Source organism: Vitis vinifera, chromosome 7, assembly GCF_030704535.1.
Source record: "Vitis vinifera cultivar Pinot Noir 40024 chromosome 7, ASM3070453v1".
Lineage (NCBI taxonomy): Eukaryota > Viridiplantae > Streptophyta > Magnoliopsida > Vitales > Vitaceae > Vitis > Vitis vinifera.
The window spans coordinates 17,749,031-17,775,720 of record NC_081811.1 but is presented as its reverse complement, the minus strand read 5'-3'; the positions used below and the strand labels follow the sequence as shown (position 1 = coordinate 17,775,720).

Below are 26,690 nucleotides of genomic sequence, written 5' to 3'. Positions count from 1 at the left end.
AAACTTGAAATATTTTTAATTTAACTTTTTATATTTTAAAAATAATTTTTATATATATTAATTTATTTTTAATCATTCATTATATTTATATAATTATTTATGGATGACAGCCGATACTTCTTTCCGTATTCTAGATACTTTGGAATTTAAAATGTGGGAGAGTTGCCACATCATGTAGTTTTCGTATTTCTGTACAAAATCAGAATGAAAATGGACAAACCCAGCGACTATATAACACAGACAGTCCACCTCAAATCCACGTCGAGGAGTCTCCATCACCTCCCAAAAGCTACGACACGACACCTATCCCCCAGCTGTCCTACATAGACCCCTCCCACGTGTCCTACTAATGGGTCTCCACCTGCACCGCTACGTGGCTAATCATAGACTCCTAAAGCGGTCCCACTGAAAATGACGGTGGAGATTCCGGCAGACAACAAGATCTCAACCCACGTGTCCGTATCCCTGTCGCTAAGCGCCATAATGTCAGGAAGGACAGCCTTTTTCACGACACGTGTTATAATGTCAGCCCTCACCTGACGACTCCTCCGCATCCACCACGTGGTCGCTTAATCCAAGCTGCGGTTGCTTTAAGAAAATAAAAAACAAAGACGCGCTTTTAATTGGCCCTAAATTTATCCGAACCTCTTACGTGTCACTTTTCTATGACACGTGGCATTCTCCCAGGCCCCTCCTCCGCTCCTATTTCTGCCCGCTTTCCCTACGGAGAAAATCTGAATCCAAAAGCACAGAAAGCCCTAGAAAATTGTTTTTGACACGTTTCTCGCTCATGGTAATTCAACTTGAAGCTTCAACGGCTCAAAATAGTTCATTGAAAGAAGAGGAGATGGAGGTGGATTTAGAATTATCGGTCGGAGGAAGTTTCAGAAACTTGGAGACATCAAAGCCAAAAATCGATTCAAAGTTGGAACTCTGCAGTTGCTCAAGATCTGAGGACGCGAAGGCGAAGCGCGAGATTCAGGCTCTGCGGAGACAAGAAGCGAAGAAGAAGAGAGAAAAGAAGAAAGGCATGAGGAATGGAGGAGGAGTAGGAGATGAGAGGATGAGGTTGGAGGCGCAGCGGTTGCAGAACAGGGTAAAGGATCGAGAGAGGAGAGAGAATAATGAGGCCAACTTAACGCACCATAAATCATATATCAACCATCGGAATCATGGTATAGTTGAGGGTCCGATTCAGATGATGGTGCCGATAAAGTACGCACATCCATCCAAGGTGCAGTACGTTCCTTTAGCATTTCCATGTGTGGTGCCGTGTGGGGCTCCGGCTACATGGCTTCAACCCGTGAAGTCGCTTCCGGTGCGTCAAGGGTACGGTGGTCGGTCGGTATTGTCGGATGGGTGGACTAATTCCTCTGCTAGTGTGTCTCACCAAGGTAATGATACTCCTCTCTAATACTCTTGTCAAAAGCTTATTAACAAAATTCAATTCAATACTCTTGTCATGCACCTGCAATTTCTGTCTATTCCTTTTTTTTTTTTTTCTTGCACAAATTTCATTGGCTTGCTTATGATTTTGCACTTGCCATGGAAAAAAAAATGCTTTGCTCTGCTCATCAATTTAAAGAATTGAGGACATCTTTACTATTGTTTGTGTATGGGTAAGAGCAAAGCTGCAAATGGGTGAATCTGTTTTGGCATGTTTAGCAGATAAATCCAAACTTCCAGAGGGGAATTGAATTGCTTAGATTTGGGTTTTGTGTTGGCAGATAGTGGCAGCAGTGATATTGGAAGCCTTTCAAGTCATACCCGAACGGCACCACCTCAAAGCAGCGAAGCACAGGGGCAATCTGAGCACAGTGTTTCCTCCTACCAAAAGGACTCCTCCCAAGGTACCAGTTCTGACAAATCAACAAGCTTTGGTGAGAAGGTCTCCACCCCAGTCAAAGATCCCACAACCAGGCGCAACTCATCAACTGGTGAAAGCCCACCTAGTCCTCTGAAGAAAGCCAGGGATGGAAACGGTGACTTGGGCGAACCTCCCAAGCCTCGAAATCAAAACCACCATCCTTCTGCTCCTTCCCTTGAGCAAATGCCATGCGTCTCAACAACCGGAAACGGCCCAAATGGGAAAACAATTACTGGGTTTTTGTACAGATACACGAAAGCAGAGATCAGCATAGTGTGTGTTTGCCATGGGAGTTCCTTCTCACCAGCTGGGTTTGTGGAACATGCTGGAGGAGTAGATGTATCACACCCTTTGAGACACATTACAGTAATTCCTTCTGCCTTTGCATGATCAACTAACTGAAGCTGCTAATAAAAAGTGTGAACTTTTTTTCTGTTTGGCTCTTTGGTTAGTTGGATTCCTTAATTTTCAGCCAGTAGGGAGCTGCAAAGGTGGTCGATTACTGCAACTTTTTCTTTCCACCACATTAACATAGCATGTTTTGATGAAGCATGGTCTAATTTTGAGCTATTTGATAGATGCCCCTAATTTGCTCTCAAATTTAAGAAGAGCTTTATATTCAATCGATCTGCTTCACCTTGGGTTTAGATTTACATAGAGGGAAACCTTAAAAATGTAAATTGCCGAGAGGGGAGTTGAATCCGAGAACTTCACCAATTAAATCAAGTTTTAATATCATGTTAAATTACAAATTTTTCTAAAATCTTAGGTCTGTTTAGAAACTATTAAATTAGTTTTATGTTCTTCTGAACAAAAAATACAAAAAAATGTTTTTTATAATTAAAAATTGTTTTTTGTATTTTATTTTTAAGAACAGAAGATAAAGTGTTTTAAAAAAATATTTTTTAGTTATTTTTTGTTATTTTAAGAAATAATTATACAAATAAGTAGAATAATTAAAATAAAATATTATATATAAAAATTATTTCTAAAATATATTTAAAAATATTAAAAATAGGTTAAGAACATTAGGTTTTCAACAAAGACTTTTATTCTTCAAAAGTCAGAAAATAGCTTTCAAAAATTGCTCACAAAAATTATTTTTAAAAATAATTACCAAACATGTCCTTATACTTACATTATTTGGACTTAATATGTAAGTTAAACAAGTTCTATTAAGAAACATTTAATATTAACAAAAATAGCATAAATTATAAAAATCATTTTTATGTTTTTTTATATCCAAATATTTATTAGATTTGTTTGGTGGACTTTTTTTTAATAAAATTAGGAAGACAGTTACATGATAAATACATAAATATTGGTGGGAGTTTTTTAATGATATATTTGACTATATGTAATTTATTCATGTGTTTATTTCATAGATTTCTTTATCTATTTTTCACTGAAAATCATATTATAAGGACTTAAGATATACTTTCAACATGACTCCAAAACAAAAAAAAAACAAAAAAAAAAATTGATTTAGGGCCTGGTTGGAACTTGTTTTTGGAAATAGTTCTGAAAAATGGTTTTTGAAAACTATTTTTTTTATATTTTATAAAATATAAATTTATTTGAAAATTTAAAATATTTTTAGGTTGTTTTTAATATTTTGAAATATGTTTTAAAAATAATTTTTAGATCTAGTGTTTCATTTTACATGTATATATAATTATTTTTTTAAACAATCATGAAAAAACAAGTGTGTGGACCCTGTATTTTTGCTCAATGCGTTCTCACTCGATGACGTGACTCGCTTTTCATTTTGTTTATTAAAAAATATGATTTTTTTTTTAGAAAAAGACTTGGAGTCTCCACTTATTTTTGTTTTATTTTTAAAGGGAAAAACAAAATAAGAAAGAAAAACCCTAAATATGACTCCTGAAGGAAAAACAAGTTTGTGAAAAATCAAAAGTCAGGTCTGGGGTCAGGTTACCTATTGGGAAGGTACGGTGGTGAGTCGTAGTACCCCTCTAAGTTCTATAATAAGGTCTCTACTAAATAAGGTGAAGTAACTGTGACAATTGATAAGGCAATCAATGGATATCATTGAAATGATCAAATAATAAAATGAATCATGCATAAAAAATAAGCAGTGAGAGTGAGATCATACCTTAGCAACAAGTAATAGTGCGCTATCATGGAACAAGGTTAGTTCGAGTATAAATCATCACATGCATATCAAAGAGTAAAACAAAGATCAAATAATATTCATTAAGCATAACAATCGGCAATCAAAAGAGAAAACTCATATGTAGGGCCCCCACCAAAGCCCAAATTATCTTGCATGAATTAGTCCCACAAATTCCATTATTTTGGAATTATGAAAATCAAATTCATGCTTATTTAAAAATCAAAGAAAATTTGTGAAAGTGCTTACCTGAAAGGAAAGGTAGCAAGTTTATTTAAAAACATGATTTTTAGTAACTTATTAAAACTCTAATGAAGAATGAAAAGTGATAGAATTAAAAAATATTTGAAAACTGGAGTGAAATTTAAATTATTTGAAAGAAACCTAGAGTTTTGAAATTTATTTGAAAATTGAAGTCTCGAAAATTATTTGAAAATTAGAGGTTTTTTAAGAATTGGAATTTTGAAAATTATTTGAGAATTAGAGTTTTGAAAATTAAATTTAAGAATTGAAGTTTTGGAAATTAAATTTAAAAGAAATATGAATTTTGAAAATTATTTGAGAATTTGAATTTTCAAAATTAAATTTAATAATTGGAGTTTTGGAAATTAAATTTGAAGAAATATGAACTTTGAAAATTAAATTTAAGACTTGGAGTTTCGGAAATTAAATTTGAAGATGGCATTTAAAAAAAAAATAATAAATAAATAAATTTGGAATTTGGAATTTTGGAAAATTTATTTGAAGATGACATTTTAAAAATTAAATTTGGAATTTTGGAATTTTTGAAAAATTTATTTGAAGACGACATTTTAAAAATTAAAAATTAAATTTGGAAATTGGAATTTTTGGAAAATTTATTTGAAGATGGTATTTTAAAAATTAAATTGGGAAATTGGAATTTTGGAAAATTTATTTGAAGATGGCATTTTAAAAATTAAATTTGGAATTTGGAATTTTTGGAAATTTTGAAAAATGGTATTTTAAAGATTAAATTTGAACTTTTGGAATTTTGGAATTTTTGGAAAATTTTAAGGATGGTTGTTTTGGAAAATTATTCGAAAAATGGAAATTTGAAAATTAAATTTAAGAATTTGAATTTTGGAAAATCATTTGAGAATATAATTTTGGAAAATTAAACTAAAAAAATTGAAATCTTGGAAATTTGGAAATTTGAAAAATTATTTTAAAAAGTAAAATTGAGAATAGAATTTTGGAAAATTAAATTTCGAAAATTGGAAGCTTGGAAAAATTATTTTGAGAATGGAATTTCGGAAAATTCGAATTTTGAAGAATTATTTGAAGATGAAAATTTATTTTGGAAAATTAAACTTTGATACAAGAAAAATGAAGAATTAAAATGCAAATGTGGGTGCACGTGCTTGAAAGTGGGTTGGAAGAAGTTTAAGTGGAGAAAATAGTGAGAGAAAGAAAAGAAAAAAACAAAGAATGGGTTGAGTGGTGAAATGAGTGGAGGTTATTAAACCCATTGTTTTCTTCGTGACCCAATTTCCTATAATTCCTACATATTAGAAAGTCTTGGTTGAATCAATTGAAGTTCCTCATCTCTATTTTTGAGTGCGTTGCTGGTATGCCCAAGAAAATCATGTCTGCCTCAAGTACTGCAAACCAGTCGTTTAGATCATAAAACTCATTTCCAGGAGCAATCATATTGCCTTTCGCCAGGCTTCTCAAAAAACGGCAAAGGAGCTACCACTATCATCGGGACCTCCTTTGCCGACAGTTCCTTCTTCGAACTCCCACTTGACTGCTCAAAGTCCAAAAGCAGCCCGTCCTCCGCCTCAACGCTCCACCCACTGTCGAACACGACCTCCGCCTCCTTCTCTAGCACCACCATTCTCGCATCTCGGAACCCACTCTATTCTTGCTACCATTTTCTGGTTCTCTTCTCCCTCTAACTCAAAAATCTTCCCAGCCCAACTTTCTACTCCCCGTCTCTCTCTGTCCTTACGTGTCCGACCACCATTTTCTCTCCTCCCTAGTTCACCATACACCTCATTGGCAAGTTGGTGCAGTCCCCCACATGGGCTTCCATGACTATGGAAAGTGTTCTCATGAATAATGAAAATGATTTAGTAGAGATGATGATGGTGGGCGATGGACAGTGGTGATGAGAGAGAAGAGTATAATAGTGTGGGTGTGACGGAATGGGTGTGATGGGTATGAAATGAGTGGGGTAAGGTTGAAGAAATGGTGGTAAAATAAAAAAACATTGGCATTTAAAGCGAGATGTAGACAATATGAACCAGAGCAAGTAATAACAAAGCCTCAATAATCTTAATCTGAATCTGGCATGAACGATAAAATAAAAACCAGTAATGGCTAGCCTATGAGCAACCTAGAAATCATTAGAAACATCAAACATACTTGGCCGGACTCCTCTTGAGCAAGCTTTGCACGTCTTCAAGCATTTCTCCCTCTCCTAAAACGCCCTGATCCCCTTTATCCAACTATCTCATCTTCATTGCTCCCTGTTCAACCAAAATATCACCACCAACCCACTGTTTTTGCCATCATCTTCTACAGTTTGCTCAAAGACGTCTCTATCCCCCAACCACCACCATGGCAAGGTAGTGGTGTGCTTGGCCATGCGTCTCATGCATGTGGCTCCAAAGGAAACCGTCCCCCACTTTAAGACATGCTACCAGCAAAGTGCTCCAAAAATAATAAAAAACACTTAGGCCAAAATGAGGGTCTACAAAGTGACAACAATAGAAAACAAGTAAGAGATGTTCTTTGAGAACACTTTATTTTTCATTATAAGAACAAAAAATAAAAAATAGTTTTGGGTTGTCAAATTTATTTTTCTAGTTTTTTTGTTCTGAAAAACAGAAAATTGTTCTCGAAAATAGTTATCAAACACGACTAAATTGGAGGATGCTTTAGGGAAGAAAAAAAAAAAGGAATTCGGGGAATAAAATGAAATGTGAGGAATTTTGTGATTTACGTTCAAAAATAAGAATAACAAGATGTAGGTGGTGTTTGTTTTTTTACCTAATTCTAAATTGAAGGTTGTTTGTTATTGTAGTATTTTTATTCATATTAAGTATTAAAAAGTAAAAAAAAAAACTAATATATTATTTTTTCTATTTAGAAAAAGTTACATATTTTGGTTTTTTCTATTTAGTAAAAGGTTTATAATAAGTCATGAAAAAAATAGAAAAACAAACAACTTAAATTCTGAAAACAAATTGCTTTCAGCAAAAAGTCAAAAAAAACAAACACCACTGTAGTATGATATGTAGAGCCTTGGATAATATTTGTAAGAATAATAACATTATTACAATGTACAAGATCTTATAATAATTTGGTGGTTAATATATTAATTCTTTATTCATTCACGTTCTACGATCATGGCGCATCTATGTCTTTCCCAAATGAGCTTCACATTGTACTTAGTGCCTACCATAGATGACCTATATCATATTCATATATATCATGTGACTTTAAAGTTCCTAAAAAATTTAAAATTTTTTATTTTATTTTATTTTTGAAATAAACTTTAGAGATTTTTTTACTTTTCCAAGCAATGAATTTCACTTTTAAAATATTCTTAATCTTGGATTAACCTTAAAAGAATTTTAAAGTCTTATGAAATTTATAAAAGATGGATATGAATATATTGAAATCTAGAGGAAATACAACCTTATCCTAGAATCATACTCCAATAAGTAGCTAACTCCTAAATATGAGATCCTAGACTCTAGAAAATATTAGTTTTCCCTAAATCTTAATCATTAGCACTAATTAACAAATAAGTCCTAAATAAAAAAGATAAAAAATAAATAAATAAAGTTAAGGACTCCTAAAAAGATATAGCACTAGGGATAAAGAACAAAACAATAAACTAGACCATAGGTTATGGAACAAATATATGCTAATTAGAAGAGAAAACTCCTACAGATTTCTTAGGAAAATCTAAAAGAGAGGATTTGAAACTCATTAGGTTTGTACCTTGAAGTGCAACTAGGTCTTTTTTTATTTATTTTTAGGAATAGTGTTAAATCAACTCTTCACTTTCTTAGGTATAGTGTGAGGCCTATTATCTTTCTTGATATTCAAATTCTTATTTTTAAGGTACTTAGACTCACTCACTAGCATATTTATCATTGGTAATTTTCAAAGAGTTTACTAAAGCGCTTATTAGTATCACGGTCAAATTTATTGTAAGTAGTGCACTTAGGGGTTTGCCTAAAGAATGATTTATCAAAAAAAGAGCTTTCTTAGGTTTCACAAAAGTAGACTTCCCATTCACGGGACTTTCAAATTTGCTTAAGTAACCTAAACCTCTCTTGTCTCCCTGGACCTTCTCTTTCTCAATCATTCCATTCAAGATTTTAGAACTATGATGAATACTTCATGTTGACTTTCTAAGTTGATGTAGTTGCAAAGTAAGTAAATCATTTTTAACCACCGTATCATGGTATTCAAATTCAAGAAACTTATTTTTTTTTCAATTGGATTTTCCTTTTCAATTATAAATTCCTTGATTTTACAATCCATGTTAATTTTCTATGATCCATAAAAAATTAATTTTCATTCAAATAATTTTTTCTCAAATTCAAGGCATTCAATGAATGTTTTTTTATTCAAGGTTTTCTTTAACTTCAGATTCTCAACCTTTAACTCATAACGCTCATGATATAAGTCATTATATGAGTCTTGAAGAGTGTCAAACTCCCCTTCTTCATCATCACTTAATTCAATAGAACTTTCAATTTTAGAATATGAAGAGAGGCAGTGAAGGCAATAAAATTATTGTTATTTTCATTTTTATTTAAGCTTGTGTAATTATTATTATTAGACTTATAATCACTCCAAGTCACTTGCATAACTTTCTTATTCTTGTTAGGTGTAAGGCAATCGGAAGCAAATTAATTGTTCATTCCCTCCACAGTTGAAACATGCAACTTGTGATGATTTTAATTGACCTTTTTATTCATTTTTCTTAAAGAAAGATTTATTCCCTTTCTTTAAGTCATCTTTAGAAGTTCCTTTATTTTGCATTTCCATAAAAAATTTAAATTTTGTAGTAAACTTTGACCCTAAGAGGCCTTACTATATTCCTTCCTAAAGTCAAGAATACCAAAATTTTATATTAAGAACTTGCTCACTCTCATTGACACACTTGCTCTTCTAAAGAGGCCTTTAAGGTTATCCCTTTAGGTCTTTTAGGGGAGGGTAGAGTCATCTCATAAGTCTAAAGAGAACTTACAAGTTCATCTACTTTCATTAAGTCCATATTTTTACGTTCCTCTATTGTGATCACTTTAGCATCGAATCTCTTAGGGAGAGGTCATAATATTTTTCTAACCACTTTAGAGTTAGGGATTCTTCTCCTAAATTGAAATAAGAATTAAGAATATCACTAAGTTCAATATAGAATTCAAAGAATGTGATGGATGTATTTTTGTCATTTATCGTATCAAAATAAAATTTATAACCAAATTCAACTATGCTAAGATAATTTTTAGCCAATAAAAAAATGGTTTTTTAACAGAAGTTATAGTAGTATAGCGGTTTTAGGTGTCGTCCACTATGATGAATTATTTTTGGCAATTAAGGCTTAAATGGAAAGAAAAGAAATGAATGCGATCAAGTAACAATGGTTTGACAATTCTTCTTGATAAAAATGAAAATAAAAATGATTTCAATTTTGGGAAGAATAATTCAATGTAAAATAATAAAATTTTGAAAGAAAATTTAATAGGAAAAAAAAAAACTTTTAGAGTTAGGATTTTCTAAAGAAACAATTTATCTCGTGAATAGGTGTTGAGATCTAATTTTCATTAAGTTAGATTGAAAATCTAAATTCTCATCTAAACTGTTGTTTTATTTAACTTTAAGTCTAAATCCAATTTTTCTTCAAGTGATTTTATCCAAAAGATTAATTCAAACCATCCATTCAATTCATCTTAAATTATCTTCTAATAATTCAAGCAATGCAACTATCAATTTCATTAAATCTAACTTTAAGAATTTAATGAACCAATTTAGTTTGTATTATAATAGTCATTTAAGACAATTTGAAGAAAAAAAATACTCGAAATTCAATTAATCAATTAATTGGATTAAATTACTTTGACAAATCAAGTATCATTTATCTAATTTACCATAGATATTTTCTTTAGATTCTCCTTTCTCATAGAAAACAAGATTTAACCACTCATGCTTGGAGATTTGGTTGCACAAAGCATGTTTGGATACTAAGAAAATGAGATAAAATAGAGAATTCCATTGAGAGAGAGAGTCTCTAGAAAATTTCAAAATCCAAAAGTGTCAAAAAGTTCTTAATGAGAAATTTAAATTTCTATTCATTCTCCAAGGTCAAGTAGACACTTGGCAACATCTTGAAGGTCTTTTAGAAACTTACAAATTCAAAAATGTGGAATTTAGAACAAGAACAACACTTTTGCACGAGATCTGGCCATTTTGCACAAGATCTGGCCATTTCACACGAGCATTTATCCTTTCGCACGGTCATGTGAAATTCCAAGGTGAATGGTAACAACATGTTTGAAGCTTTTCTAGACCATTTTGCAACTACATGCAAAATTTTGCATGAGCATGCAAACACATTACTTAGCTTGCTATACATTTTCCTTTTCTGGTCTAATTCGCACAATTGTGCAAAATTTCTAATTCTTCATTTTTCATCACTTTTCAATCTCATTTTTTCTATGATCAAATTAAATGCATCATTTACACCTTAAAATCATTTCACAAATCACAAAAGAAGGTCCGTAATTATTGCAAGAGTAATAATTTGTCAATTGAATATTTTAGGTATAGTTACTACTCAAAATATGTGAAATTTATGAGAATTATAATTTAAAATATGTTCTTTCTAAATAGTAATCAGAATGTCTCATCGTCTTTCATCTTTATGTCTTTAAACTTTTCAATTTTGACAACTTCATAGGAGAAGTTCCCTCATGTGCTACTGCAAGAATGTCTCATATCTCTTTATCATATTTACATGTTGCAATCCAACAAAACTCATCAAGATCAAGGTTTGAAATATCGGTAAATATGGATATATCGATACTTGGATTTTACGGATTTATCGAAAATATTGATGGATACTTTGACAAAAATATTAATAAGACAAAAATTATTCAAAATTCATGAAAATATTTGGAAAAACTCCAAAAAATGATAAAATAAATAAAAATACACATGTTAAAGTTATTTTTAAAATGTAATTGATATAAGTTTGGTTAAAAAGAAAAATATCGGTAAACAAGGATATGTCGATATTAATAATTTATTATTTATCTAATCAAATTAATTTTAATTTATAAAATATTAGAACTTAATTATTATTTTTTATATATTTTAGTATTTTTTGAATGAATTTATATTTTTAATATTTTAAAATAAAAACATTCAATATTAAGTAAAATTAAAAGGATAAATATAAAAAATTTAAAAGTGAAGTGATAGTAATTTTTTAAATTAGGATTAATGAGATAAGTGATGATACATTTAATAGTAAAACTATAATTTATTTAATTTAAATGCATTCAATAATGTAAAATAAATGATGATGCATATACAACTTTTTAATATTTAATTATCATATAAATTATATTAAAAAAATATTTGTTAACAAAATTATAATGATAGTTTTTATACATTTATTAATTAATTAAATAAAATTTAAAATAAAACAATTAAAATTTATTTGTTTATTTTTTAATAATGAACTTTAACATATTTATTATCATCATATATTAACAAGTGGAAACTTGGTCTAGTGGCAACCAGGTTTGAACCCAAGCCTTGAAGGGGTGAGCGGGAGGGCGATGTTGACCACGTCAGTCTATTGACTAACCAAAAAAATCTGAAAATTTCTAGAAAAATCGACAAAAGAGCCGATAAATGCCGATATATCTACGATTTCACCAAGATCAAGATTGAACCCATTGAAAATACAATAAAAGGTTTTGACATTTATCCAACTCGTTTCATTGTCTAATATATTCCACTCTTGTTTTGGTTTTAATGCACTACTTGGACTACCATTCTTGTCATCTAAGACTTGAGGCAACCACCCATATTCCACTGTCTTTTACCTAGCATTTTAAGAAAAAAAATTCTATTTAGATTTCCAATGGGAGTAATTACTCCCAATAAAGAATGGTGGACAATTTATAGAAGTTTGGTTCCATTTATCAAGACTAGCAAGAATTGATAAAAAATTTGAAAATAATTTTTTTCCACTTGATTTGTGCTTGAAAGAAAATCAAAGTCTAGTCTTGATATAATGAAACTACTTAGAAGGGGTGAATAGGTGGTCCCTAAATTAATCTCCCAATCAATATCTTTATTACCTACTTTAAGTTTGTCTCTTTATATTAATTCTTTAGTGAGCCAAACACACATAAATAAAATAGATTTATATACAAGGTATAACATGGAAAAATCACCTAACAATCTACTAGGTGTAAAAAATCACGAGTGATCTCTCAACTGCTAAATAATTAACTAATTATGAGAAAATAATACATATATTTCTCAATTGAATGCACCTACTCCTTAGTAGCTTATACCATCAACAACTACACTGCTTTTCCACATTCTTGACGTTGCACTCTCTTGTGCTCATTAATGGATTCCTTGAAGCCCTTATCAAAGTTTCACAATAAGATCTTTGATCTTTGTTAAGTCGAAAAATTACACTTAAGAAAGATATTGAAAGTTTGAGAGTTGAAGGATCAAGCTTTGATGAATGGGTATGCTCTCTTAGGGTTCATAAAAGTCCACCTTATTTTAATATTTGGGAGAATTATGTTTTGGGGGTAGATGGGCCCCCAAATTAACAAAAGGTCCATGCAACTCTTCAAATTGAGCCCAAGACCCAATGAAAGTATGGAAATTGAGTTGAAGGATATCATCCTTCAATATTTCCAACAATGCCCTTTGTTGATTTTGAGAAAAAAAATTAATATTTTTGAAAAATACTCTTATTTAATTTAATATTTTTGAAAAATACTTTTATGTAATTTAATATTTTTAAAAATACTTTTATTTAATTTAATATTTTTTTAAAATAAATTTATTTAATTTAATATTTTTAAAAAATAAATTTATTTAATTTAATATTTAAAAAATATTTAATTTAATATTTTTTTTAAATACTTTAATTTAATTTAATATTTTTGAGAAAAAAATTAATTTAATATTTTTGAAAAAAAAATTATTTAATTTAATATTTTTGAAAACTACTTTTATTTAATTTAGTATTTTTGAAAAAAAATTTATTGAAAAAAAATTATTTAACTTAATTTTATAAAATATTTTATATGTGTTCTTAAAGGGTATATTTGTCCGTTACTATTTCATATCCTTCAACTCAATTTGAAGAGTTATATGAACCTTTTGTTAATTTGGGGGTCCATCTATCCCTAAAAGATAATTCTCCTTTAATATTTCTAGTTATATTTATATTATGAAACCCTTTTAGGAAATACGAAGAGTTTACTAATTTTAAAACATTCCAAAAATTCTTTTTAGAATTAAATACCAATTTACAAACAAATACAATTTTTTAAAATTTACCAAAAAAAAATTCCAAAAATTATTGTTAGAATCAAACACCAATTTAGAGATACACACAATTTTAAAACTTACCAAAAATAATTTTTGGAATTAAAAACATAGTAGAAACCAAATCAAGAAATATAAAACATTCTCTTCCTAATTTATTCTATTAGTCATTTAAAAAGATTTAGCATCCATATATATATACTTTAAATTTTACAACTTCAAATAATCGAATTTGATAAAGTTTAAAGTTGTCAAGTCGCATCTAATTAATAAGAAAGGAATAAAATTGTCAACTAAATAAAATATACTAACACATATGTATACAACTTCTTAAATAAATAATGGGTAGTAATTTATCATTTTATTAAGGGTCCTTTTCAGAATAATTTAAGAGTGTTAAAACTTAAAAGTATATTCTAATCCTTGAAAACAATTTTTAGTGTTTGGAAATGATTCCTAATGGTTAAAAGTGCTTTCTCATGCTTGGAATACGCTTCCTTAGAGAAATTATGTATAACAAAGTTGCTATGAGCCCGTTTGGTAGTGATTCTAATGGAAGTGTTTTTATTTGAAGTGTTTTCTGCTATAGTGTTTTTGTGAAAAACACTTTTATGATAATCAGAAAAAATGATTCTAAAGTGTTTTTGATAATATATTGTATAAATATAAAAACACTTTTAATATTAATAAATTACCAAAAAGGACATACAATTTTAATTAAAAAAAATGGTATGATAAACAAAAAAAACTTTTTATTAATGAAAAAACATCTAAATCACTAAAAAAATAACATTGAATAAAAGATAATTTTAAAATTAAAACAATATAAGATTACCTATTAATTTCTAAAAAAAAAAAAAAGGCTTTTCTAATTAAAAATAATAATTTTTTAACACTATACTAAAATTTTAAAAAATATTTACAAAAAACATCTAAATCAATAAAAAAAAGAACATTGAATAAAAGATAATTTTAAAAGTAAAACAATATACGATGACCTATTAATTTCTAAAAAAAAAAAAAGATTTTTCTAATTGATTTATCATTGGGGGGCATTTTTGGAATATTTCAAAAAAATTGAAGTGTTTTTTTAAAAAAAACACCTGTCAGGTGATTCTCTAAAAATCACTTCAAGTGTTTTTCCGGATTTTTAAAAGTGTTTTTTAAAATTTGCCAAACACTTTATTTTCATCCCAAAAACACTTCCAAAAATATAAATACTCTTTTCCTTACCATTTTCTTCTAAAAATTACTAAAAATGCTTTTTAGTCACAACATTGTAAAATAAAAGGTGGTTTTTATGAAAGAGCCATTAAGCTCTTTTCTGGCCTCGCTTTTCCTTGGGTGTTTCTGAAATTCAAATAGAAGAACAATTCAACAAAAGTATTAATATGTGTTTGATAACGTCATTAGAAATAATAATTAAAAAAGTAGTTTTTGAGAATACTTCTTAGATTCTCATTTATTTTCAAAAATAAAATTTATCTAAATCTCTATGAAGATCTTTTCAAGAACAAATTTATATTCTCTAGAAAAAAAATTCAAGATGTTTAATAATCAAAAACTGTTTTTTATTTTTTTATTCTCAATAATAGAAAACAAAATGTTTCCAAAAAATACTTTTTTATTATTTTTTACTATTTTCACTTATTTTTTTAAAAGTCATTTAAAAAAATAATTATACAAATATATAAAAGGATTAAAAACAAAACAATATACACAAAAATTATTTTTAATACATTTTAAAATATTAAACTCAAGTTAAAAACATTTTAAGTTTTCAAATAGATTTTTGTTTTATATAACATCATTGAATAGTTTTCAAAAACTGTTCTCAAAAGTTGTTTTTGATAATTATTTTCAAAAACAATTATCAAATAGACTTAAAATTAGCATACATTTATGCACAATACGGCAATTTTCAAAATATACTCTATTACTAGGAATGCTTTATGAAAAAAACAATTTAAAACACTTCAAAGTTATTTTTCTAAATAAAAAAAAAATTATTAAAAGTTTATCATGTTTTCTAAGTTAAAAAAAAAAAAAAAAAAAAGATATTTTTTTATTTGCAAGAACAAAAAAGCTTTTTTATTAACGGTTACCAAACAGGCCATTAGATTTTTCCTCCAAAAACACCACATGCACCAACTCAACCGGAAATAGCAATAATGAACGTCATTGATCCAATTGCAGAGTTAATTTTCTCATTAACTATAAAATTATGGGGACAAGTAAGACTTGAAACCACCAAATTCCTAAAATTAGAAGTAAATATATCTTTTATATGTAAAACAAGATGTGTATGGTTACACCTTCCAAGCTTGGAGCCATAATTCTAGACTGGAGAAGACAGAGTCATTACAAGTTGGCCGTCCATGACACTGCAAATCAGAATATATGAGCAGAGATTTGTCACCTACATGATGTAAATATGTGGTAACAGCTGGGGTGTGAAAATATAAAGCAACGAGGCCTCACCTCTTGATGTAATAGTAGCAGAAATCGGCCAAGATGAATGTTTGAACTACTTCTGCAAGTAGAATCATTGGTAGCCACAAGAATCCGCTTCCTATCAGGTATAGATACTTCCCACCAATCTCATAAACCTGCATGTGAATGGCAGCAAAATGGCAGGTTATGGGTTTGAGATCTCAGACCATCTTGGAATGATCGAGAGAAACTGGAATCGACACCAGATTTCATCAATGAGATGGTAGTTCAATGCCCACCATGCTGTTTTCATTTCTTTGTATATGATTCACAATTCCACATTGCACAATACATACAATTTAGTTGATAAAGCTGAACAAATTAGAAAAAAGAAAGAGAAAAAAGTTTGTATAACTTGATCTAAGTTTGTTTATGTAAGAATTTTATGTTCTTGGGGCGTCAACACGTCGATTGTCTTCTTGATTTCTGAAAACTTAATAATCATGTTCGACTGACCTTAGGGATATTATTTAACGTATGGTGTCTGTTTTGATCATTATCTCATGGATTTCATGGTTCAAATGCTAGACTAATCCAAACAAATCCAGATATCTGAGATGCTGATATCAGATATTTTCTTTTCTACTACCCAGTGGAAGACAGAATTGAAAGCCACAGCAAGATAATAACAATGATTATCAGCTACTCAGGAAAGAGACTTTTATTTACTTCAGAGGAAAAGAAAAGGCAGAAGAGAAATGATTATGCCTCTCTGTTATGGAACCTATTATAGAGTTACCAATTTCTTCTCAATTAACAAGATTCTTTCATACACAGGAGTCAAATTTTATGATTTGCCATGTCCCGCACACAAAAAATCCATGTTCAAACAAGGTACTAGTTCTCAAAGACTAGAGCAAGGTCAGTTCCTGATCCCAGGGCTAAGCCACGAATTTTCATCCTGTAGTAAGGGGTTTCTACAGAGTCCATTGTATTCTTAAAATGTATTAGGAATTTGGCAGATGAAATCCACACTTCACATCAAACAGATATAGATAGAAGAAGAACCTACTACACCAAAACTAACCTGAATGATCCAATGAGCGCATCCCAAGAATCTTGCAACACCCAATGCAAATACATAATGGGCTGTAAATGGTTCAACCATCTGAAAACACATTTAATTAGAGAAAAATAAAATAAAAAGACCTGCTTCTCATAAATTAGTAAAATGCAAATTTAAAAGCAAAAAGAGCTTCATGAGACCTAAACCTTGGCATTCTGCATCAGCCGAAGTTGAGGCAGCACAGAAACAGATTCCAAATAGACACAAAATGCCCAACAAATTCGACTTATCATTGAATGTTGTGTATAAGGATGAACAAGTATGGCAAGGATGGCAGAAGGCAGCACCTGCAATACAGATGGGAGAAAATGCCATTGAAAAGATGAAAGAATATTATAATATTTTCATAAGTTCCTCTATATATTAAATGGCAATAGCTAGAATGTTTTAAGCAGAAATAAATTCATTCACGAACAACCACCACATTATATGTTATAACTCATATCGTCCTGGAAACTTGGATATAATAGAAAAAAGGGCAATAGAGAATAGCAATAGAATAAACCCATTAGATAGGAGATTGGGATGGTTAGCATCATTTTTCCTTGTATTATATCTATAATATAAATGCAAACTAAATATGTATCACCCCAGCTCGGTCTTACGGGAAATAATGAATCAGCCAAGTCTTTCCTGCTCCAATATCATTTTGGGCTATAAGATAATATTTTGTAAAAAATCCAGAATGTTGAAATACAGGATCTAGAAGTTTCATGAGTCGAATATGTTGAATGGAATTCAGAAATACTTAAACATGTACCACATATAAAGCAGAGATCATAAAAACTTCCTTCCAAATGTATAATCAGATAAATAACATGATAAAAACACAAAAGTAACTTGCAATGAAATGAAAATCTTTAGATTAAAAATTATAGCATGAAATGCAATTTCAAGGTTACTGCAGAGTTAAAATAAGAGACTAAAATATAATGAAAAAAATAGCAAATAGCTAATGAAGAAATAGAGCTCCCATTATGTTGATGTTACAAAGATGAGAAGAATGAAGCTCTTAAATATGTGGCCCCTTGGATTTACTGTAATTGCAATAGATAAGGAAGAAACTTGATCACAGGAATAACAAATTACAAATAATTTATCAAACTCCTAATCAAAAGAAATGGTGTAGCAAATGTTTTGAAGGCAGTCACAGATGTATTGGGTTGCCAAATTTGTTTCATGTAGGATATGTATATTTGACACATTTTTCTAGCATATACACTAATTCATGCTCTTGTATAGCAAGGAAGAGGCATGGGGTGCTGAACCAGCAGCACAACAATCACACTTAACATGGCAGAGTTGCATAGAGATATAATATTCCATGTGTTCTACTGAGATAAAGCATAACCAAAGACAAACAATGAAGAAGGTATCTACCACATAATAATATATGGGAAAGTTGTCCAGCTCCTTGATGTAGGTTGACTTCAACTTGAACCTTATCATGTAGATAACCCATAAAGTCGATATAAGTGTAGCAAGATCAAGGACTGTGTGAATGTCACCCTCCATGACAAAACTACAGTATAATCTTACAGCTAAGAACATAGCTGTTAGCTCTTGAGTCTTCAATGAAAGGCCTAAACAAGAGAATAGCAAGTCAGATTATTGGCACAAATGGGACCCAGTAATATGACTAAACCTTTTACTCATTCAAGAATGTTGAAAGTGTAGATATGCAAAGACCGTCTTGATCATGCAGTCACAAAGCAGTAGAACATCCAATTACATGTCAATTCTTTTCTCCCACATATGCTTGACACTTGTCAACGAAGCGATCAATTAGTTTTATGACATAACTAACTTGTTGCAGTTAATATGACAATTCTGTAGCAGTTATGTAATTAATCCATGCAAACGACTATGAGGCTTTGATCTCTTGAGATAAGTACATAAGAAACAAGCACAAATTCATCTACCAGAAATCTTTCTTAACTTTTTATATCTCTCTCTTCAATTCCCTTTGAGAGTAGTTAGATTGGTTCTTTCTAAGTGTGTTTCTTTCTATGTCAACTTGTGAAACTACTCGGAATGACAAACACTATGACTCGGATTTGATGAAAATGGAAGGTAAAAAAAAAATAGATAATCTCTTTCTCGAAGATTCCCTTCATCAATCAAGAAAGAAGTGCCCAATACATGATTAGGAATAAGAAATTCAAACTGATTTATTTTCATATAATTATTAACTTGCTGCTAATTCTTTTTATTGTTTTCATTTTTTTCATTTTCAAAGATACAACAATTATAAAAAATTATCATTGGTCCTATTGGGTGTAAAAATGGATAAGGTAATGTTTCAAGAATCTTCAATTCTTAAAACTATCATAAACCAATTCCAACGAGTGCTCTATTTAGATAATGTCAAGTGCCATAGATTTATTTATTTTTTTAATTAATCTGTTCATTCCATCAAATTGTAATTATTTTTCTAAATTTTAATTATTTTTAGACCTTTCATTTTTAACTAGCATTTTGTGTGCAATACCATCAGATGTTGAGACCAATCTGCCTTACACCTACCATGTTAGCAACTGATACCACGACTTTAAACCATGCACATACAAGTCCAAAAAGAAGTTTGCCTGTGAAGCAAGGTCTCAAAGCTTTAAACTCAATTAAGTCACCTAACATCTTAAGCTTTTAGTTAATTGATAGCTTAACACATACTATTGCACCATTACATAACCATTATTTATTTACACACTTGCTATGTTACCATCATAATCACTGATTTAGGCGCATTCCTGTACAGATCTTTATTACCACCTGGTAGGTGCCATATTTGTTCTTTTGAAGTACCTAAGATATCTTCAAGTTTAAATCCAATACTTGGAAACTACTGATACTGCTTATAAAGTGAAAGCACACTGCTTTAACTGAGCTTCTATGGAAATCTACTGTCTCAATTAACAAGAAAGAAAATTTGCTTCACAAGCAGCTTTAGCTCTTAGAACTTTGTAACATACCAGCAACATTGATGTCAATTTTATTGCATTATACATATCCATTCTCACAACTTTTGGGTCTAGACAAAGAATTAGAAAAAAAAAAAAACCAAACACTTATCCTATGAAGCCTATAAGTTTGCTGTGATCCACAGTCACAACTTTTCAAAATAAGCTACAGGCCTACAGCAGGGAGTCTTTCCATTTAATAAAATAAAATATTATGCACCACATACCACATATCGATAGCCATGTGGACTGCTTGTTCTTTTGCTTAAAAAAGTAAAAACAATTATGATGAAATAAAAACAATTATTGTGATTTCTTGTCCTTTTGTTAAAGAATAAAAGAAATTATGCATCATATACCAAATATAAACAATCATTTGATTTTTACTAAAGAGCATTGAGCCCTTGTATAAGAGGGGATATGTGCCCAAAGTATACCGAACCCCAAAAAAACTACCTTAGAAAAAGAACTAATAGGTTGATAATCTTATGGATTCAAATATGTGAAAAAGGAGTTGAGAACATAAATTTAGCCTGAAGTCACATTGAGCAAATGAACATGAGAATAATTCTTCAACAAATGGGAATCGTCCTTCATATAAGGACTTGAATGATTAATGATATCTTTCAATCGTCTGAGTGTTAATTGGAGTGTACTAACTATTGTAGCAATGCTAGAGAACAGGGAGAACCTTCAATTTTACCACCCTCACCTACCATGGAAACAGAGAAACAAGGATTTGATTAGGGCTCAAGATGGCAAAGGAGAAAACCTTTGAGACAGATGAACTGGGTACAAAACCTACCAGATCAATCCTGCACCCAGCAGGAGTTGGGTTTTGAAATCTCATTCAAACTCAATTGTTTTATTTCCCAACTGGAGAGAGGACCAAATTAGAACAAGAGGATTTCTGATATGAATTTATCCTTCTCCATTGATGATTAGTAAAAAGAATTCATAATTATTGTTTTAAAACTTTAAACCAAAATATTTTAACAGCTCTGGAGCATAAGAAACAATCAAGAAAGGCCAAGAGGACATGTCCTCATCAAATCATATCAAGTGGGTTCAATCTGGTTGGGAGGTTGACCTAACATACTATACCAACCTCATTATTTTTAGTTTTCTTGTTACCTCTCAAAACAAGGAATAAAGAAGCGTATAAATCGTCCAACAAGAAAAAACAGAAGGCAACAAGAAAAAGCTCGAGCAAATGGGTTCTCCTCGAAACAAACACCTGGAAAATCTTAAACATTCTGGAAAATATTTGGAAAATATTTGTTTCCCTGACTTTCCAGCAAACAAACACCCGAAAGCTAATTGAAGATACAATATACATTGGAATATAAATTATGGTTAAAGAATTTTCTTCCATTGAAAATTCTCACATAAACAAATTTCCCCAGGAAACAAACAAGGCCATATACAAGAAGAGAAAATCCAAATTGCCCTTTCTATCTCCATGCTCATAAACCAAAAACCCCATAATCAATCAACGAAAAACCAAACAAAATTAAAAACGAATTGCAAAAAGGAAGAACAAAGCATAACAAATACTAATTTTAAGGAGAAAAACCCCCCAAAAAAAGAGAAAAGAATTACCAGAACAGGTCTTCTGAGTGGTCAGCTTGTAAATCAAGACCATAATCCCAACAACATGAATGGCTTCAGAGGCAACAAAGAAGTGGTTGCGATCTTTGACGAGAAACTTGAGAGCCAACAGAGAGGACAACACTGACGTGACCGCCAGGAAGGCCTTCACTTTCATGGACTGCCTCCTCACCCATCCAAACAGGACATTCACAGACGAATTCCTCCTCCTCCCCATCCCTCTCTCCGTCTATGCACCACTTCTTCCAGAGCCGTTTAGCAGGGACAAGCACAAGGCGCACGCAGTAGGTATGAATTGTGAATTGTGATCAGGTTGTATTTAACTCTTTCTGCATCTACCCAAATCCCAATCAGATACTGCTACTGCCACGTTTACAGAATTAAAGAGGAAGACAGGTGGGATGGTGAGGAAATGGTTGCAGGACAGTCTTGGTCACCGAAGCCTTAGTTGGGACTTAGGAAAGATCATGTCTTGACTTTCTTCAATTTGGTAAGGCTGACTGTCCCAACATTTCACTTTCCTTCTTCATTTTTATATTTTCCCTTTTTATTCTTTTTATTATTTATTATAATTTTAAGTTTGTCTTTTATCTTTCAAATATACCATAATCAATGCTACATTCAAGGTTTTTTTTTTATATATAGAATACAAATAAAAATTTCCAAATTATTTTTTAAATACCTATTTTACATTCAAGATAAATATTCAGTATCAAAAGATTACTAATAATTATTTTTATTTGTTATTAATATTAGCAATAAAAATATTTAATATTTAGTATTGTATATGTTAAATAAATATTATATTATAAAATATATTTTCTTAAATTATTAAATTACGATTGATTTCACTCATATAAAATATTTTATCATGTTGTATTTTATTATCTTGAATTATAATATTTCTTTGTGGCGTATTTTTATGTTTGTCCCTGCTTATAATAAGATTTATTATAAATTTTTTTTCTAAGAGTTGCTATTTATTTTTGTATATTTTTAAAAGAGAAAATAAAATAAGAAATAAATATATAACTCTCTTTGGAAGCAAATGACATATCTACGAAAATCAAATTCAAATTCAAGATCAGATTACTTATTGAGAATATATCATGGGATAACATGTCTTTAAGTCCTAAAAAATGTTTCTACTAAACAAGTGAAAAAGGGTATGATAATTGATTAATTAATCATAGAAAAAATACAATAAGTGTTCAAATTGATAAATGGTAGTTTTTTCATTCTTGCTTTCATTCGTTCATGTACAAAGTATATATAGAGAGTAATCATCATTCTAAGAATGGGAAAAAATGATACAAGGAACGGATGATATAAGAAAAGAACAACTAATATCCTAATATTTCAACTTTCCTAATATCTCAACTTTCGTAATATCTAAACATTCCTAATATCTCAACACTCCCCCTCAAGTTGGTGCATAGATGTCACACATGCCCAACTTGTCTAAAAATTTTAAGAACACTCAACTTGAGACTACAGCTTTGGTGAGGATATCAGTCAATTGATCTTCTGATTGAATCTTAGGTAATTCCATAATCTTATCATCCAACTTCTCCTTAATGAAGAATCTGTCCACCTCGACATGCTTTGTATGATCATGTTGTATTGGATTATGAGCAATATCACATGCGGCTTTATTGTCACAAAACAATCGGATTGGTTGCCTAGATAGGTAACCTAAATCCTGTAAAAGGAGTCTTAGCCATAATACCTCACAAAGTCCTAGAGTCATACCCCTAAATTCCGCTTCTGCACTTGAACGAGCGACGACATTCTGCTTCTTACTTTTCCATGTCACAAGATTACCACCTACAAAGGTAAAGTAACCAGATGTAGATCACCTATCATCCACTGCACCAGCCCAATCAGCATCAGTATATATTTTTATACTTTGATGATCAACATTTTTAGTGAACAAAATTCTCTTCCCAAGAGCATTCTTCAAATACCTCAAAATACGCATGACTGCATTCATATGTTGCTCTCCAGGATTATGCATGTATTGACTCACTACACTCAATGCATAAGCAAGATCTGGTCTTGTATGAGCTAAGTACATTAATCTCCCCACAAGTCTCTAGTATCTTCCCTTATCGGTTGATACTTGATTAGGCTCAACACACAATTTCAGACCTTCTTCTATTGGTGTATCAACAGGTTGACATCCCGACATTCTAGTCTCATGTAAAAGATCTAAGGCATACTTTCTTTGAGAAAGAAAAATTCCTTCACTTGATCAAGAAACTTCAATCCCAAGAAAGTATTTCAAAGGACTTAGATCTTTCATTTCGAATTCTCTAAATAGATAATTTTGCAGAACTTTTCTTTCTTCAGGATCATTTCCTGTAACTACCATGTCATCCACATATACAATGAGTGTCGTAATCTTACCATGTTGCTTTTTCAAAAACAAAGTGTGATCTGAATTAATTTTACGATAGTCAAAAGCTCTCATTGATTTTGTGAACCTTCCAAACCATGCTCTCAGAGATTGCTTCAACCCATACAATGACTTTTTCAATTTGCACACCTTCTAACACCATGCATCCTGGTGGAAGATCCATATATACTTCTTCAGATAACTCGCCATGCAGAGAGACATTTTTTACATCGAACTGTTGTAATGGCCAATCCAGGTTTGCAGCTAAAGACAGTAATACTCTAACTGTGTTGATCTTAGCTACAGGTGCAAATGTCTCTGTGTAGTCAATTCCATAAGTTTGAGTGAACCATTTTGTTACCAGTCTTACTTTAAATCGTTCAATACTACCATCTGCCTTGTACTCCACAATATAGATCCAACGACAATCAACTTAATTATCTCTTGGTGGACATTCTACGAGTTCCCATGTTTCATTTTTCTGCAATGATTTCATCTCTTCATTCATGGTTGCAGCTAAGGCTTCCTGCACACTGTTAGGAATAGCTACAGTAGATAATTGATTTTAAAATGACTTATTTGATTCAGACAAATGATGGTTAGACACATAGTTGCTCATGGGATATTTGACTTTGGTAGTCAATTCAGGTTCATATGTGGGTTTAGGAATACCTCTGTTATGATGGTGTGGTAACTGTTTCATGAATGGATCAAGTTCCAAATTAAGAACACCCTCAACAGACGACGATTGGTTTGGTATTTCAGTGCAGACATCTTCGGACCCAAATTGTTCAGATGGTGGTGATGGTTCAATTGTACTGTCTCTTTCTTCTTCTATCACTTCTTCAGTTTCTAGGTGATCATTACTACTTGGTTCCAAAGTTGTACCACTCATATCTAACTCACCCGTTTCTTGGTTCACTAGTTCAGATTGTCCATATTCATCCTCCTCAGAGATATGATAATCATAATCGAGAGTCTGAATTTCCTTCTGGTACTCCTCCTGAAGTTCAAACTCATATGAAAAATACATCGAATCTTCATGAAACACCACATCCATTGTAATAAACATTCGTCGAGTTGGAGGATGGTAACACCGATATCCCTTTTTATGCAATGCATATCCAACAAACACACATTGCAATGCACAGGAAGTTAACTTGGTGCGTTGGTGTTTGTGTAAATGCACAAATGCCATGCAACCAAAAACACGAGGAGGTAGATTTGGGACGGTTGGGGTACCTACGACATTAGTAAGAGCTTGGAGAGGTGTTTGGAAGTCAATTGAGCTAGAAAGTACCCGATTGATCAAGTATACGACAGATGTGATTGCTTCTCCCCAATAAGATATCGTTATTTTTGCTACTATCAAGGAAGCACGAACAACCTCTAACAAGTGCCGATTTTTCCGTTCAGCGACTCCATTTTGTTGAGGTGTATTGGAACAAGTAGTCTGATGAATGATGTCATGTCCTTCCAAATAAATTTGAAGATCAAAACTCTGATATTCTCCACCATTATCGCTACGCAGAACCCGAACCTTTGCATTGTACTGAGTTTTAATCATTTTATGAAATTTTTGAAACAACAAGTTCACTTCATCTTTGGTCTTCATCAAGCATAACCAAGTCATTATGGTACAATCATCAATAAAAGTAACAAACCAACGTGAGCCACTCAAAGTTGGGACTTTAGATGGGCCCCAAACATCAGAATGTATAACCATAAAAGGAAGCGGACTTTTATTCAAAATTAACGGAAATGAAGCACAATGACTTTTAGCCAATTCACAAATATCACAACGGAAACCAGAAATATCACTCTTTGCAAACAAACTAGGAAACAATTTTTTTAAATAACCAAAGGAAGCATGTCCTAGACGTCGATGCCACAACCAAATTTCAGACTTTTTCTTCTCTCCCTCAGATCCATCTACCATCAAGGCTTGTTACAACTTATTTGAATCCTTTGATTGCAAGTCCAAGTAATAGAGTTTTCCCCGTTTAATACCACAACCAATCGTCTGTCTTGTTTGGATGTCCTTAATAACACAAAATTTAGGCAAAAAAATGACAATACAAGATAAAGTTGTAGTGATTTGAGAATCTGACAAAAGATTGAAATCTAAAGATGGAGCAACTAAAACAGAATCCAAATTCAAAGTATCAGTAAGAGTTAAGGATCCTACCCTAATGATTGTGGTTGTGTTACCATTGGCTGTAGAAACAATTTTTTGTGAGGAAGGTCTAAGGGGTGAAACCTGTCTAGAATCAAAAGTCATATGATCTGTAGCACCAGAATCAATTATCCATGCACTATTAATAACAGGTGTAGAAGTATTTAAAAACTTACCACCATAATCTATAGTGGCTATCAATGCAGAGGCTTTCTCGGAATCCTTCTTTCGTTGATCACGATTATGATCCCACCAGTCTGGATATCCCACAATTTCAAAGCAACGACTCTTGGTATGACCAATCTTATTGCAGTGAGTGCATTTGAAGGCTGACTTATTAATATTAGGGCTTGTCTTAGGATGGTTGGTCTTGGATTGGTCTTGCCAATTTTGGGTTGATCGCTGTCGGACT

The 26,690-nt window shown here is 31.2% G+C and overlaps 2 protein-coding genes across 2 annotated transcripts; one reads left to right on the top strand and one right to left on the bottom strand.

Annotated features, from left to right (window-relative positions):
* The first annotated feature begins 723 nt into the window (after window positions 1–723).
* On the top strand, window positions 724–2,416 carry LOC100265755 (ninja-family protein 4). Its single transcript, XM_002271676.5, has 2 exons — window positions 724–1,394; window positions 1,728–2,416. Exons 1-2 carry the CDS (start codon window positions 791–793, stop codon window positions 2,255–2,257), a joined length of 1,134 nt encoding a protein of 377 aa, XP_002271712.3. The 5' UTR covers window positions 724–790; the 3' UTR covers window positions 2,258–2,416.
* A 13,339-nt stretch (window positions 2,417–15,755) lies between these two features.
* Window positions 15,756–22,209, bottom strand: LOC100265497 (uncharacterized). Its single transcript, XM_002270858.5, has 6 exons — window positions 21,696–22,209; window positions 18,514–18,716; window positions 17,280–17,420; window positions 17,095–17,175; window positions 16,056–16,183; window positions 15,756–15,958 (listed from the first exon to the last, which is right to left on the bottom strand). Exons 1-6 carry the CDS (start codon window positions 21,919–21,921, stop codon window positions 15,913–15,915), a joined length of 825 nt encoding a protein of 274 aa, XP_002270894.3. The 5' UTR covers window positions 21,922–22,209; the 3' UTR covers window positions 15,756–15,912.
* Window positions 22,210–26,690: the final 4,481 nt, after the last annotated feature.

Excerpts from the sequence above, each read along its gene's own strand:
- LOC100265755 (XM_002271676.5), top strand. The coding sequence starts at position 791 with ATGGTAATTCAACTTGAAGCTTCAACGGCTCAAAATAGTTCATTGAAA. Across the intron at positions 1,395-1,727 it reads TGCTAGTGTGTCTCACCAAG|ATAGTGGCAGCAGTGATATT; the intron begins GTAATGATACTC and ends TTGTGTTGGCAG.
- LOC100265497 (XM_002270858.5), bottom strand. The coding sequence starts at position 21,921 with ATGGGGAGGAGGAGGAATTCGTCTGTGAATGTCCTGTTTGGATGGGTG. Across the intron at positions 17,421-18,513 it reads TTCCCATATATTATTATGTG|GTGCTGCCTTCTGCCATCCT; the intron begins GTAGATACCTTC and ends TCTGTATTGCAG. Across the intron at positions 15,959-16,055 it reads TGCTACTATTACATCAAGAG|TGTCATGGACGGCCAACTTG; the intron begins GTGAGGCCTCGT and ends TCTGATTTGCAG.